We start from the raw sequence: 13938 nt of genomic DNA on the forward strand, positions 1-13938 counted from the left end.
ATCCTATTAGCTGGGCCAGGAAGTCTTCTCACAGCACGAGCACCATGCCTTTCATGACCTTCATCATCATCATGTCCTCCAAGTTCACGGAGGTGTCTAAAATAATCCCTTAATGACGTTGCCCCAAGAAATATAAACACAATGCTAGCAGAAAGTAGGAACCCATGTAAGCAATCAGTGAGAATCAAAGGGGCAGATATGTGACTCAAAAACAGCCTTTGAGCTTCACCGAGACTCCTCACAAATGTCAAACGCCATATCCAAAATGTAATAAAAGGTATTATAAGGAGCCAAACAGAAAGAACAAAAGCAAGCCGGAGGAAAAATTGCAGGACATGACACGCTTTCATTGCCATCCCAACCACAAACTCCTGAAAGGGAAGTCTTGCTGGGGCATTCTCAGCATAAACAGGGGAGAAAGAAAATGTATGTTTACACACCTGCATAGCATGTGAAAAGAATTGACAAGAAGCCCTGTCAATCATCACTAAATAATAAGCACATTAAGTGTTGAAACATAAAATTTATACCCTGGAATAGTACATGAAATCTAAGAAGACAAGACAAACAACAAATCTATATAACAACATCAAAGAGGTTGACACATGTGCAAGTACTTCATGGAACACATTAGTTGGCATGCATTATGTCTTCTACTATTATAACAGAAACTCGGGATTCGAATCCATCCTCGAGTTTGATTCAACACCTGTCTTGTTTTATCATAAGTGTACAAGTCCACAATGGGGCCCATCAAGAGCGCATGATACCACAACTGCACTGCAGCATAAGCATCTCTATAGTGAATGATAAGTTATCATGTACCAAAACATCTTCATGTAATACTCCACCATTCATGTGTTGCTCTGCCTTGGGTCTAAAAAATGGTACAACTTTTGCTCCATTCATTATTTTGTCAGATTTTATTTTCTGTTTTCCTACTCTATCCCCAGTTCCACAGTCTTGTATATTTAACTCAAACCACATGCACTGACATGCAAAAATGCTAGTGCTTCACTAGTTAAAAGACAAACTGTAGGTTGTGGAGGCTGCAGTTTGTCGCTTGAGGTGACCAAAAAAAATCTCTTGGTGAAGATTTCCTCTCTCTTTAAATCTTGAAGGTTTAAGTGCATGAGATAAGAAGCTAGTCAAAAGGCAAATCTATGATTCAAGCTAGATCCAATTTGTATTCAGGAAACAAAGATGAAGAATGTGAGCACTCCTTTATGGAGCCAAATACATAACGAAAATAGATGACTGGAGTGTCCTATGCAAGGACTACAAAAAAAATGATGTTATTAGTCTATCCAAATACTCTCTCTTAGTTTCAATTTTCAGCTATCAGCAACTTGAGCATGAAGATGTGTCTGTCTCAACCTTGCAAGAATGGCCTGGTACAAAACATTTGGTTACTGTCTTTCAAAAGAGAAACAGTCTCTTTAGATTAGAAGAGACAGAGTCGTTTCCTGGATGCTGGTTTACAAGGTTACATCAAAACAAAGATGTCATCTTTTGTAGACAAGACCTAACTAGATAAAGGTCATCCCTAAAACCAAACCTGTTTGATCAGTATGCAGGAAAGTCTTCCTAATGGGAAGTTATTCCTCGAGAATGCTGCAGATCACCAGTGGGATTGCTACAGGCTCCATATTGGAAACCTCAGAGTATGGTTCGGCAATTCATTAACTGTTAGAGGCTAAGAGTCATGCTAGCGTACCTTAACAAGACAGTGTGGTACATCAACATAATGAGACATAGAAAATAGGGTGAAATAACAAGTTACAATGCAAACAAAGCATTATGACCATAACTATGTCTTACAAGTACTTTATATCATCAACAATTCAACAATCACATCCATCATCAATCATCATCGAGTACTAACAATCTTTTATGAGTTTGCATCAAGAAAAAAGTAAATTTAGCGCACGAAAAAAATTCTATTTGGCTGTTGGATTCAATATGCATGAAAAAGATCTACGCTCCACTTTCAGAAACCAAACTGACTTGCGACATCCCTATTGACAATTTTTGAAAAACAATTTAGATAAATTATTGCATTAAATCGAAAAGAATCCGAACTATAGAGAGATTGATCTATGGAACAGATGAGAGATTGGTTAGCAAAATAGATGATCAACAATAGTCGTACAGATTATTATTTCAATAATATTCGCGATAGTTTGATAGAGGACCTTCGTAAAGACCCAATTTCCATATCCAAAACAGCGAAAATGTTAAAGAAATTCGCTAGATCCGCATCACGATCTCCAAACACGATTCGTACAAGGCACGAGATAAGAATCAGAACTAACATCCGACGAAAAACAAACCTGATTACCCCATCAAATCAAAAAGATCAAAGGAAACCCTAAAACCCATCATCAGGAAAGACTAAAGGAACGGATAGACCGAGACGAAGAAAGAAGGGTTATGTACCTCGCACTGGCGAGCGTTGCTGTGGTTGAGCCACTGGAGGAGGCAATCCTGGTGGACGAACTTGATGCTGCCGCTGCAGGCGCAGGGGTACCGGAGCGGGTTCTCGGCGTCGCCGGGGTTGCGGCAGATCCGGCACACGTCCCCCTCGTCCTCCTCGTCATCGAAGCGGGCTCCGGCGGGGCTCACCGACGGCGACGCCAGCAGGGGCGACGAGGAGGGGCCGGCCCCATCGGCTAGAGGAGGGATGAAGGGTTGGTGCTCGGCGGAGATCTCCTCCATGGGGCGCGAAGCCACGGCCCTCCGGTGATCGGTCTCTCTTTCTCTGTGCTCCTTCTCGGTTCCTTCCTTCTGATACGCAAGCGAGGAGAGGGGGGGGGTCAAAGAATGGAAGGATACCAATTAGCGGCCGATGGCGCGCGGGGAAAGAGAGAGGAAACGGGAGGGGAGGGGGAATGGTTAGAGAGAGATGGATACTGTGGGCATGGAATTGGGTCGGCGTTACCATACCACATGATAACCGGTCGGTTTGGTCGGGACCTTTTTCCTTTGTGCTCCATTTATTTATTTCTTTACCATTCGAGGGCTCTGCCCTAAAGCTAGCTTTTCTGGATGTTGGTTCGCTAGGTGCGTCCCAGAATTTTTCTTTGGAGAACCGTTCGCGAACTGTTCGTTGGGCTTGAACCCATCAAGATGAGTAGGATTTGAACTTGCATCCAAACTTGATTAATAATCATTGGGCTTGAATCCATCAGGATGAGTAGGTTTTGAACTTGCATCCAAACTTGATTAATAATCATCTGATTCTATGAAATAGCACCATTTTCATCCACTTACCATTAAATAACATCCGAACAGAATTTCTTTATCCGCCGCCAATACCCCAGTTGCAGTCTAGTGCAATCATTCAGTATAACACTTTATTTGCCCATTAAACAAAAACTAAGATTTACATTCATTCATACTGGCATGAATTAATACACTCAATATAACTTTTCGTACTCCGAAAAAAAACCTATACCCGATCCAAACAGAAACTTGGAAAACAATAACAAATTCCTACCATGAATCCCTAATCAATTTGTTTATCAAGAGGAGATTAAGATCCTATTACATCCATCAACAACTTTTTAACTCCTTCCTGGTGCCCCCAGCTATGTGAACATCATTATTAAAGAACTCATCGAGTTTCGTGGTGTAAGACCGATTCACATCCACGTTGCTCACACAGTCCTAGTCGTACGGTGGTATCCGCCAACAGCCTTTCGTCCCGTCACCGATGGCCACTCCATCGCGTTTCCGAGGTGTTAGTCCATCGTACTTCCAGATAACGTCATATTCCATATTTTAAATCACCACATAAGGAACGAATTGAAGATCTCAGCCACTACCAGGTACCAACAAATCCTAAAGGTGGAGAGAGAAGAAGGAATAGCAAAATATACCACTACAAACCAAAGCATTCTATAAGCATATGTTTTTACCCCCGCAGACACCAGCACATCGGCACGACAATATAGGGTACACACTGAACAAAAATTCGAAAATTCTATGAAGCAAAAAATTCTGAAACAGCGTAAAACAATAGTGCGCAAATATAAAAAGTCGGCCTATCAAAAGGTCCGCTTCAAAATTAAATCTTTTGTTTAGCAAAAAAGGTCACCACACAACCATCTGCTCAAACAAATTCAAATTGTTCGTGCAAAATCCCTCTAACAATCTAAAGGACTAAATGCATCCACTCAACTAACAACGCCATCATTCAGCGACAGAGCAGCCAACTGATCAGTTGGGGTGCTGGCCTGCTGCTGCTGAGCAACATTTCTCAGGACTTCCATAGCTTCAGCAACTTTGGCTTTCAAGGCCTCTGGGGACTCCAACAGATGCAACACTTCCGTCTGGTCCATTTCCAGAAGCATGCCTGTGACTTTGGCCGCATGGTCATGCTCCAGCTGATCCACGAGTGGATATAGGCTCTCACCAAGCATCTAAACAGAAATCAGTCAGATTGCTAACATTGTTGTGAGCAGCCAGCGAATGTACACATCGACAATAATGAAATCTATATGTGCCTCGTGCGCAATTTATGCTGCCTGAAAAAGGAAATCAACGTTACCGTTCTCTGATGCTCAGGACTAGCATTTGCAAGAGCTGAAGCCAATGCTCCAATCGGAATAGGCTGTGACATGCCAGAGTCTCTTATGGGCATAACCCCCACGTCATATGTGGCAGAGAGCATTCCTCCAGGCACCGGAACATCTGGCATGGTGCGCCCAGGAGGGTAGCGGTAGGCACGTCCACCCCGAGGAAGCATCTACAACATTCAAATCATCATCACAGAGGTGCCACATAAGCTGTTGCTTAAAAATTAAAGGCATCAACAGTGATAAACCTAAAAACATGTTGTAGAGAAAGTAATAGTCACCCACCTGTTGCTGAATCAGAGGCATAGGGTGCTGCGGTGTTTGTTGCACAGGGCCCCCACCAGCACGTCTACCACCAGGGCGTTGGGCCTGCTGACCCTGTTGAACCAAAGGCATAAAAATGTTTGGCATAGGAGCCGCTCCAGGCCTCATCCCAGGAACAAGTGGCTGTTGGAAGCCAAATCCAGGCTGTAAAGAGAGTAAGATTCATGATTGATGGTCAATCTAAAATTATTCTCTTTTAACAATAATTTATACTTGCTAGCATCCAACAAATGCTTGTCAAAATTAGGCAAAGTTAACTAAGAACATACGACAGCACCTCAAAAATGGGTAGAAAAACAGAGTCCAGCAACTGCATTGAAATTATAAACAAAACTAATACATAACACTCTTCTAATCACCTTGAAAATCAAATCACAAATCTCATGAATCTCATCTAATAAACCAGTAACCTTTAATGGTTATGAATTTCAAACTCTTGCATAAAACTTCAACCACTTTAACCAATGTTGGAGAGAACCAGAAACTTTAGAAGCCTGCGAAGCAAATTGCAAGTTGTCCTACTTTTAAGAACAAAACAGACCGTTTGACATTCTTTTGTTTGCAGTTACTCAAGAACGATAATCACATCAGGTGGTCTCAAATTGCTCTTTAGAAACACAAAACAGAAAATCATGTTAATTGGTGCTAGTTGTAGTGGCAGTCATGGAGGTACTGCAGGCAGAATATTGTTTATGGTAGTGGTGGCAACAGTGTCAGAGGTGATAGTGACTACAGAAGTGCTATAGGCTGTTGCAATAGTGGTGGCCGTACATTCAAGCCAATTACTTAAGGCACATATCAGTTTTCAAACCCCTGGCATGGCTTTTCCAAGTCAAAGCAGATGCCACTAGGACAGGTTGAAACCAAAACACTTAATCAATTAAAATTCATTAAAAAAAAAAATTCACCTGAGGAGGTATAAGGGTAGGAGGTGGTTGACCATAAAATAGCTGTTGTCCCATACCAGGAGCACCAGGAGGATACACTGGCACACGAGGAGCAACTGAAGGTGGGATTGCCACTGGACGCATCTGAGAAAATTGTGCCTGACAAATGAACAAAATATCAGCAAAAGAGACCGTAAAGATAATGTTAATTGCATGAGTGGAGATAGGAAAAGGTGTTGTAAAATGCAAATATCTATTCATATGACCTGAAGCAGCGATGTATAAATTTGTGAAATGAAACTTATGGCGTTGCCATCATGCTGCGACTAAATTAAACATCTAATGCAGCAAATCACTCATAATACCTCATACAGTTAAAACAATTCTTTTCAATATGTTGGGCAGGAAAAAGGCCCTTAAAAACTGGATCAATCATGAGCATTGCAGCATGTAATGCAGCAGATTACTCACAATAACTCATACAGTGAAAACAATTCTTTTCAATATGTTGGGCAGTGAACAGGTCCTAAAAAACCGGATCAGTCATGATCATGGCCTGCTTGGCATTCCATATAAAGCTGAAGCAGTGATGATATAGCCTTGTATTCCACTAGTACAAAGATTTCCAAAGGGCCACGTAGGACTTAAAATGGTCCCATACTGCACTATCTGTTAACACAAACACGATAGCCCAACCCGAAAATCATAAGATGACTAGGAAATAGATATACTCTAAAGGAAGTAACTCAAAGTCAAAATTGTTTAAAGACAAAATACATGCTGTCCAAGCCAAAACTGAAACCAAGTTTTCAAAGCCCTAAAGCACAAATGCTAGAATTATGTAACATATGTACGTATTTACATATGTGTGCATCCTAATATTAATGAACAACTATAACCTTTTCAGTTGTTTAATATATTATATTTGAAAATAAGTTAAATGTCTTCATAAAAGAAAATAACGTTACATAATAACAACAACAAAAATAATAAAGCTAAACTTAAGAGTTTACAGTGAATTTTAGTCAATATGATGGCAAAATGAAATATAGAATTGAAGAATGTACCAAATCAACACCAGTACATGCAACCGCTCAAGTCATGAAGCTATTCAACTTGCAGATTTCATGATAGGTTTTGATATAAGATATTCTGAGGATTTCCATGCATAATAACTTTTCCATGTAGACCTCAAATCTCTTTTTGTTATAAATAAATGGTCCTTGAGGATTCAGGTACTAAGAACTGCTGTAGCTCCAGGGCTCTGATCACCTGATAAGAAAATGGTTTTTACATGCAAGTCCCAGTGAAGCCACACTATAAAGCAATTTGTGTTTGTTTGCTTGCTTTTTTTTTGTTTTGTGTGTGCGTGCCCACGCGCGCGTGTTTTGTACACAAGACCACTAAATTTACATTGATTATTACACTTTATTAAATTTCCAGTAGGAAAGTCAACTACACTGTGAAAATTATAGAGAAGTAAGAAATATATGATCATTATTTATCAGAAGAAAAGATGTCTAATGCAAGAAAATTTATAGTTGAGCATCAAGAATAAAAGAGTAAGGTGCAACAAAAGAGTATGTTACAATCATAAAGCATGAAAGCTGTGTGATATTAAGTTTTAGAAGTAGCTACAGAAACACAACTGGGACTTGAACACCAGACGGCCCACAAAGGGTTAATTCAAGGCATTACCGTTAGAAACTGGTAAGATGATATTTAGGACACGAAGCACCAATTGCACACGCCATTGTATTAACCAATAGATTAAAAAAATTAAAGGCTTGAATGTCTTCTTAAATATGCAAAAATATAATGAAAACAAATTGTGAAGTAATGCAACAAATCCAAATGCATCAGGTTAAAAAAAAAAAATAGAGAAGAACCAATATCGTTTTTGCACTCTTGGTAATATCTAAAAAGGAAGCAGAACAACACTAATATTGATTTATAACAAGGTGGACAAAATAAATGGTTGGGGGGTACCTCTAGAATGGGACACAGTGAAAGGTCCTTAAAATTGTACATCAGATCATTAAACAATCTTTTTTAACAAAAAACTACACATACATGAGGGTGTTGCAATGATGATAATGTTGAAATAGTGGACTATAAAACAAGCAATGGAGGTTAAAAATGAGTTCACTTTAGAGGGCACCAATTAAGAATGCAGTGGCAGGCATAATTGATTGAGATTGCATGCACATGCACAATAAGAATTTGAGGCCCAAGTATGGCAAGCAGTATGTGTTATGTGCCATAGGTAAAACAAGAGAAAAATAGGAAAGCAAGAGCAAGTATGTTTCTTAGTTTACAAGTTAGCATAGAAAAAGAACTGCATTGAAGGAAGATAAAGACCCTTAATTAGGAATGTATTATACAATGGAGTAACCAAGTACAGTTGAAATATCAACAAACTGTTCCCTATAAAAGATTCTTAAATGTTTCCCTGAGAAGTTTTCACAAAATAAAAAATTTAAGCATAGAAACAAGGGCTTCCTATTTAAGAACAATATGTATCAACCATCAACAATAGTAGAAAGCATTAACCATAAAATTGCATATAGGTGATGTGAAAATATGAAGGTTCAAGCTTCAATTTAGGAAAAAATGATGTCTTAAAACCTTAGCCCAAAAATATAAGTACAGAAAAAAAAACTCTCAGGTGAATTTAATACTATCACCTTTTTGCAATAATTATTAGCAACTCTTAAAATAGCATTTGAAGTCAATCCCCTTAAAAAAAAAAAGAAAAAAATTAAATCACAAAATACATGAGTAAGAGATCACTACAGCCATTTAAATGATAAAAGCAATAACTAAAACCACTGATACCAAAAGAAATCATCAAAAAAGTGACACAATAATAGTAAAATATTTCTGATGACATCATGAACATGATTGGTACCAGCATTAATATTGTCTCGTCTATCACCTAGCTTACACAATTATTCACACTTCGCATGCATCATGAAAGAACTGCTCTAGGTAAACTACCTGCAGCATTGCTCTTCTGTCTTCTTTACGCTGTGCAAGTGCAACATAGAGAGGTTTGCTGCCAATCATTTTGCCATTCATCTCCACAAGCTACAAGAAAGAAAGATAATGAAAACACAAATGGGAAAAGTCAAATTTTGATAATGGTTATTTACAGACCTCCCAAGTAACAGAGTTTAACTTACAGCTTTCGAGGCATCATTAGGAGACTTGAAGGCGACAAATCCAGATCCTCTACTTACACCATTAGGATCGCGCATAACCTGTAAAATATTCCAAATCTTTATGCCAATTCTTACCACAAAATTAATGAACAAAGACAATATTATTAAGTAGAACTAACTAAAACAGACCTTGCAAGAAGTAATTGTGCCAAACTCAGAAAACAATTCTCTCAGTTTATCATCCCCAATGTTATCATCCAAGTTCTTCAAGTACAAGTTAGCCCCTTGAAATTGGCCAGCTGCCTCCTTCATAATCTGCTCAAATCTTCTTTTTAGTTCCATCTCCCTTTCTGATTTTTTCTGTGCTTTTCCAACATACCATTCTCTATCATCAAATTTATTCCCATTAAGTTCCTGAACAGCCTTAGCAGCATGATCTGGATCCTCAAAATTAACAAATCCAAAGCACTTCGATCTCCCATCACCTGTCCTCATTACAACAACACTCGTAATATTTCCATATTGACCAAAAATTTCTTGCAAATTATCTTCTGTTGTAGACTCTGAGAGGTTTTTTACAAATATGTTATTAAATTTTGTGTTGTTTGCAGCATCCTCCCTGTCTTGCTTGCGAAGAAAAGGTCCGACAAAAACTTTCTTATCATTCAAAAGCATGCCATTTAGCTTTGCTATTGCAGCCTGTGCTGCTTCCTCTTGATCAAACTGAACAAATCCATAGCCTTTTGACTGACCAGATGGATCTGTGGCGACCTTGCAAGAAAGAATATTTCCAAATGCAGAAAATGTATCATACAGTGCTTTGTTGTCTATTGACTTGTCCAGATTCTGCAACAGGGTTACATAAAATAACGTCATAAAACACATATATAGGCCAAAGAAAGACAAAAAGTCAGATAACTTGACCAATAAGCTAGATTAGGGCCAAATTTGGACAAACAAAATACATGAAAGTAAAGGTAAAATACCTTGATGAATATATTCCCTGCCCCACTTTTACGCTGGCTAGGGTCACGATTCGAATACATTATCCGAATAGGCTTTCCATTGAGGGAATTAAAGTTCAGCACCTCCAATGCCCTTGCCGCTGTCAATGATTTTAGAAGAGTGAGAATCAGGAAGAGCCCCCACAAAAAAAAAAACGCACACACAAAAAAAAAAAAAAAAAGCAGCAGCACAGAAACACACACACAGAGAGAGAGAGAGAACTGGTGAGGAGAATAAAAAGGAAAAAAGGATGAGGAATAAGTATTTTCTCATCAACTCTACATGCAATTTAAATTACCACTTTCCAAGCCTCTGAATATCTCAGAACTTCAGATCTAGCCATCCTCTCACAAAAAAATAAGTAAATAAAGAACACATCAATTAGCTAGAAATTCAATTTTATAATGCAAAAAAAAAAAAGCTTAAACAACTGATGCATTCGCCCAAAATTGAATTTAGCATTTGATAGAAGAAATATAAAATGCTAACCAAATCCAGTGAAGTTATAAAAAAGCTAAACTACAATTTACCATCTAACACAAGGTCTATAATACTATTGAAACTAGAGAATCACACATATTTAACCTGAGGAAAGCATCTATCCGTAACCCAGCTAAACTGTGCAAGGTGGATCCTAATAAAAGTCAAAAACCTGCATATGCCATTCTTGTCAGATGAAGACCTCCATCCAAAAAGTAGAGTCATAATATTATTTTACCATTTATCCCTTCAATGCTTCTTGTACATGCATACTCTTCAAAAAGTGCTTAATTACTTATTTACTTCTCCAAAAGTGCTTAATTACCTATTTAATCCTGAAAAAGTGAAAAGCAAACATTAGTACATTACAACAAAATTTCAAATGGGCATGCCCCTCAATATTCTCAAAAATAAAACAATCCAAGGAGCATACCTGCACTTTATCCAAGAAGCGTAAACATGGAAATTTAGTTTTTCTTCTTTTTTTTTTGAGGCTTGGATGCAGAAAAGCTCCTAAAAAAACTAGACCAACTAAAGCGAAAAAGAAATTTTAGGGAGGATCTCAACATTCTGACAGAATCTCCTAATGTGGTTACAATATAGCATCAATAATCTTCCAAAACAATCGCATATCATCACAACATCCTACCCTAATTGTTCCATTTTAAGTTCCTCTTTGGTTAACTACGTTTCATTTTCCCGTTTACAAATGCAAATCTTCAAATTAAACACATTTTATTACAAGCAAGGCCTTCCTATTGTTTCTGCCAAAAAGCATATATAGACTGAACTCCCATATTCACAAGTTTCAAATATCTCAACATCTAAACTATCAAGAACATTATATTATTTCGGATTTCAAGTTTATTCAGAAACCTACCTTGAGTTCTAAGATCATGAATTTAACATTAACTGAAACCTCGACCAAACATAGTACATCAAAGACTCAAAGTACGTTCATTCCTTTATATGGGGGAAAAACAATTTGGCAAACATAATTGTATCTTTTCAATAATTCATAGCAGCCCTCTTAAGTTACTGGTGCCCAAGCATGCCGTTTCTCCTTCTACGAAGACTCTACTCAAGTAGCCATTATATTCACTACCACATTAGTAATAATCAACTAAATCCTATGAACAACAGGAGCATGAGCGCTCTCAAACACAATCAATGAAACAACAGCATACAAGCTTTCCTAAAACAAAAATATGGTGGGCACTAACACTATGATTTTTTTTTGGGCAAGTTTCTTCCAGGTAAACACTATCAGTTGAAGCATTTGGAAACTCCTAATATAGTATCACACAATTCTCCTCTTTCTGTTAATATGATATGGCATGGAATTTATATTTTTCAACAAGAGGTATCATTGATGGGTAAACTTAAGGAGGCAGCATGTCATACAGGAAGGCTCTTGTATTGGGAATTTTGATGTTTGGCTGTTGGACACTTTAGGACAGCTAGAATTACAAGCACCTAGGAAACATTACTTCAAATTCCAAAATTTTACCGGCATTTAAGGATCTTTGCAAGTGTAACGTCCCTGGAACATATCTAAATCAATGATCTATTGCCTGCATCTTCATCAATTCCAAATAAAACAATTCCTAAATTCAATCTTAACTCAGAGAAACTTCACCCAATCATCCAAAACATGTTTTGGAACAAACACTTAAAGCTCTGAGCATCACAAAATCGATCCTGATATAACATGCTAAACCAATGCATTGGAACTTTGTCCAATTAATTAAATAAAAGCTTCAGTCACAGTTTTTTGACACGACAGGCTAACCTGATGAGAGTAATTAACTAAAACATATTATTATCTAATACAAACCCTGATAAAATATAGCCAGGCAGACATACTTCAAATACACAGGACCCCTGGAGATGCCAAGAATTGATATCTAAAGCTGCAGGTCTGGTGACCAAGCCTTCTTCTTCCTTTGATGCACGTATCAGATAAATGGCCAAGATCCAAAGGTTTTCCCCAGATATGTGCTCAAAAATTCGTTTGAAAGACTTTCCTCAATTTAAAATGCTGTCAGTTTCACAACCAACTAAAATTCCCCTTAACAAATAACCTCTTTGGATCCATAAATTCAACAATTTAACAAACAGGGAGGCAGTTTTAAGATTTTCATAAGCCGAAGCTATAGGAAATTTTACTTAAGTTTTGGAAGGACCAAATTGAACTAGACAGTCCAAACCGCATTTTTTTTAACTGACTAGAAATCATCCTCCAAGTTAATAATGCTCAGAATGACTCAGACTCAATCTACAACTTGAATCTTTGTTTGCGTTGCTCTCATAAAGAAACGTTTCTAAGATATAACCCAAAATTGCAAGCAGCATGGTTTTCAAATAATAGGTGCCCCATTACAAGCCACCAAGTAATTTACTATTTATTACCAAGTATGGTTATGTAATCTTAAGATAGAAATACCATAAGAGAAGCCAATAGTCACAGGATATGCAAAAATAATCTCTAAAGAAAACACAAACAGGGACAACAATCCAAGTAAACAAGGACAAAAAAATATCGACTAAAACCCTACACTCACCATCAATCGGGTTGCTGTAGTTCACGTAGGCGTAGCCGAGGGAGCGGCGGCTGTTGATATCCCGGCAGACGCGAACCGACACCACCTGCCCGACCTGGCTGAACGTCTCGTACAGCTGCGCGTCCGTCACGTTCAGCTCCAAGTCCCCGACATACAAAGAAGTCGACGGGAACTGGTTCCCCCCGCCGCCGCTCTCGGCCCCCGTCCCCGCCGGTCCAGACACCGGCGTCTGCTGCTGAACCTGGATCTGCGCCATCTCTGGGATTGAAACTCGAAAAAACCCCTCCTTTTTCCCCTGTTTTCCCGCACTCCTCGGGACAAGCACTAGGAGATCAAGAACCACGACAAGAATAACAACAAGAGAAACAAACCCTCGGATTCAAAAAGATAGAGAGAGCGAGAGCGAGAGAGAGAAAGGTTTCACTCTTTTTTAGGGTTTTTTTCTCAATTTTTTTTGGTATTTTCTTCGAGGGGTTCGGATAGGATCGGAGATCCGAAGGGCATGGGTACAGCCGCAGAGGGACGATAGAGAGGGAGGAGCGTTTGGGAGGGCAGCCCGTACGGCACCGCGCCAGGCTCTCGGGGCCGATTTGGGAATTTTATACGGGGGATGGGGAGTGGAAACCCTAAGTATGCGGCCGTGCCAACGCGCGGTTCAGGCTGGGATGGGCGGGTTCGCTCGCGAGCAAAAGGAATTTTGCGCGTCCCAACCCAAACATGGTGGGGCGTTGCCAATGCCACTTCTTACGGCCGGAAGAGGGAGGGCTAGTTGTATGGTGGGAAGAAAGTGAGCGACCGGGAGAGTGAAAGGGGCCGCGAGCGCAACGAGCAAACGGCGCCGGTCTTTGCCTCTTGGCACATGGATAGGTCCGATCTACCCTGTTGTCGCGGGATGAGGTTTTTCTTTTTGATACAACAGAATACTCAAACGTTA

The 13938-nt window shown here is 39.1% G+C and overlaps 2 protein-coding genes across 2 annotated transcripts in view; both read right to left on the reverse strand.

The window, feature by feature from the left end:
- The window catches only part of LOC140851766 (probable E3 ubiquitin ligase SUD1), a 12383-nt gene extending 9473 nt beyond the window's left edge, over positions 1-2910 (reverse strand). The window contains exons 1-2 of the mRNA XM_073243899.1: positions 2440-2910; positions 1-440 (exon numbers count right to left, since the gene is read on the reverse strand). The exon at positions 1-440 is cut by the window's left edge and continues 247 nt beyond it. Of these exons, the coding sequence (XP_073100000.1) occupies positions 1-440; positions 2440-2718 (719 nt within the window). The 5' untranslated portion in view covers positions 2719-2910. The remainder of the gene's footprint in view (positions 441-2439) is intronic.
- Positions 2911-4032: 1122 nt separating this feature from the next.
- LOC105033439 (polyadenylate-binding protein 2) lies at positions 4033-13603 on the reverse strand. The gene is made up of 9 exons (XM_010908254.4): positions 13005-13603; positions 9942-10060; positions 9145-9801; positions 8977-9054; positions 8792-8881; positions 5813-5950; positions 4866-5048; positions 4553-4750; positions 4033-4424 (listed from the first exon to the last, which is right to left on the reverse strand). Exons 1-9 carry the CDS (start codon positions 13258-13260, stop codon positions 4179-4181), a joined length of 1965 nt encoding a protein of 654 aa, XP_010906556.1. The 5' UTR covers positions 13261-13603; the 3' UTR covers positions 4033-4178.
- Between the last annotated feature and the right edge of the window lie 335 nt (positions 13604-13938).

Source organism: Elaeis guineensis, chromosome 1 (assembly GCF_000442705.2).
Source record: "Elaeis guineensis isolate ETL-2024a chromosome 1, EG11, whole genome shotgun sequence".
NCBI classification, from domain to species: Eukaryota; Viridiplantae; Streptophyta; class Magnoliopsida; order Arecales; family Arecaceae; genus Elaeis; species Elaeis guineensis.

Coding starts and splice junctions, on each gene's coding strand:
- LOC105033439 (XM_010908254.4), bottom strand. CDS start 13,260: ATGGCGCAGATCCAGGTTCAGCAGCAGACGCCGGTGTCTGGACCGGCG. Junction 5,049..5,812: donor CTACCCTTATACCTCCTCAG/GTGAATTTTTTT, acceptor CTCTCTTTACAG/CCTGGATTTGGCTTCCAACA. Junction 4,751..4,865: donor TGCCTCTGATTCAGCAACAG/GTGGGTGACTAT, acceptor TGAATGTTGTAG/ATGCTTCCTCGGGGTGGACG.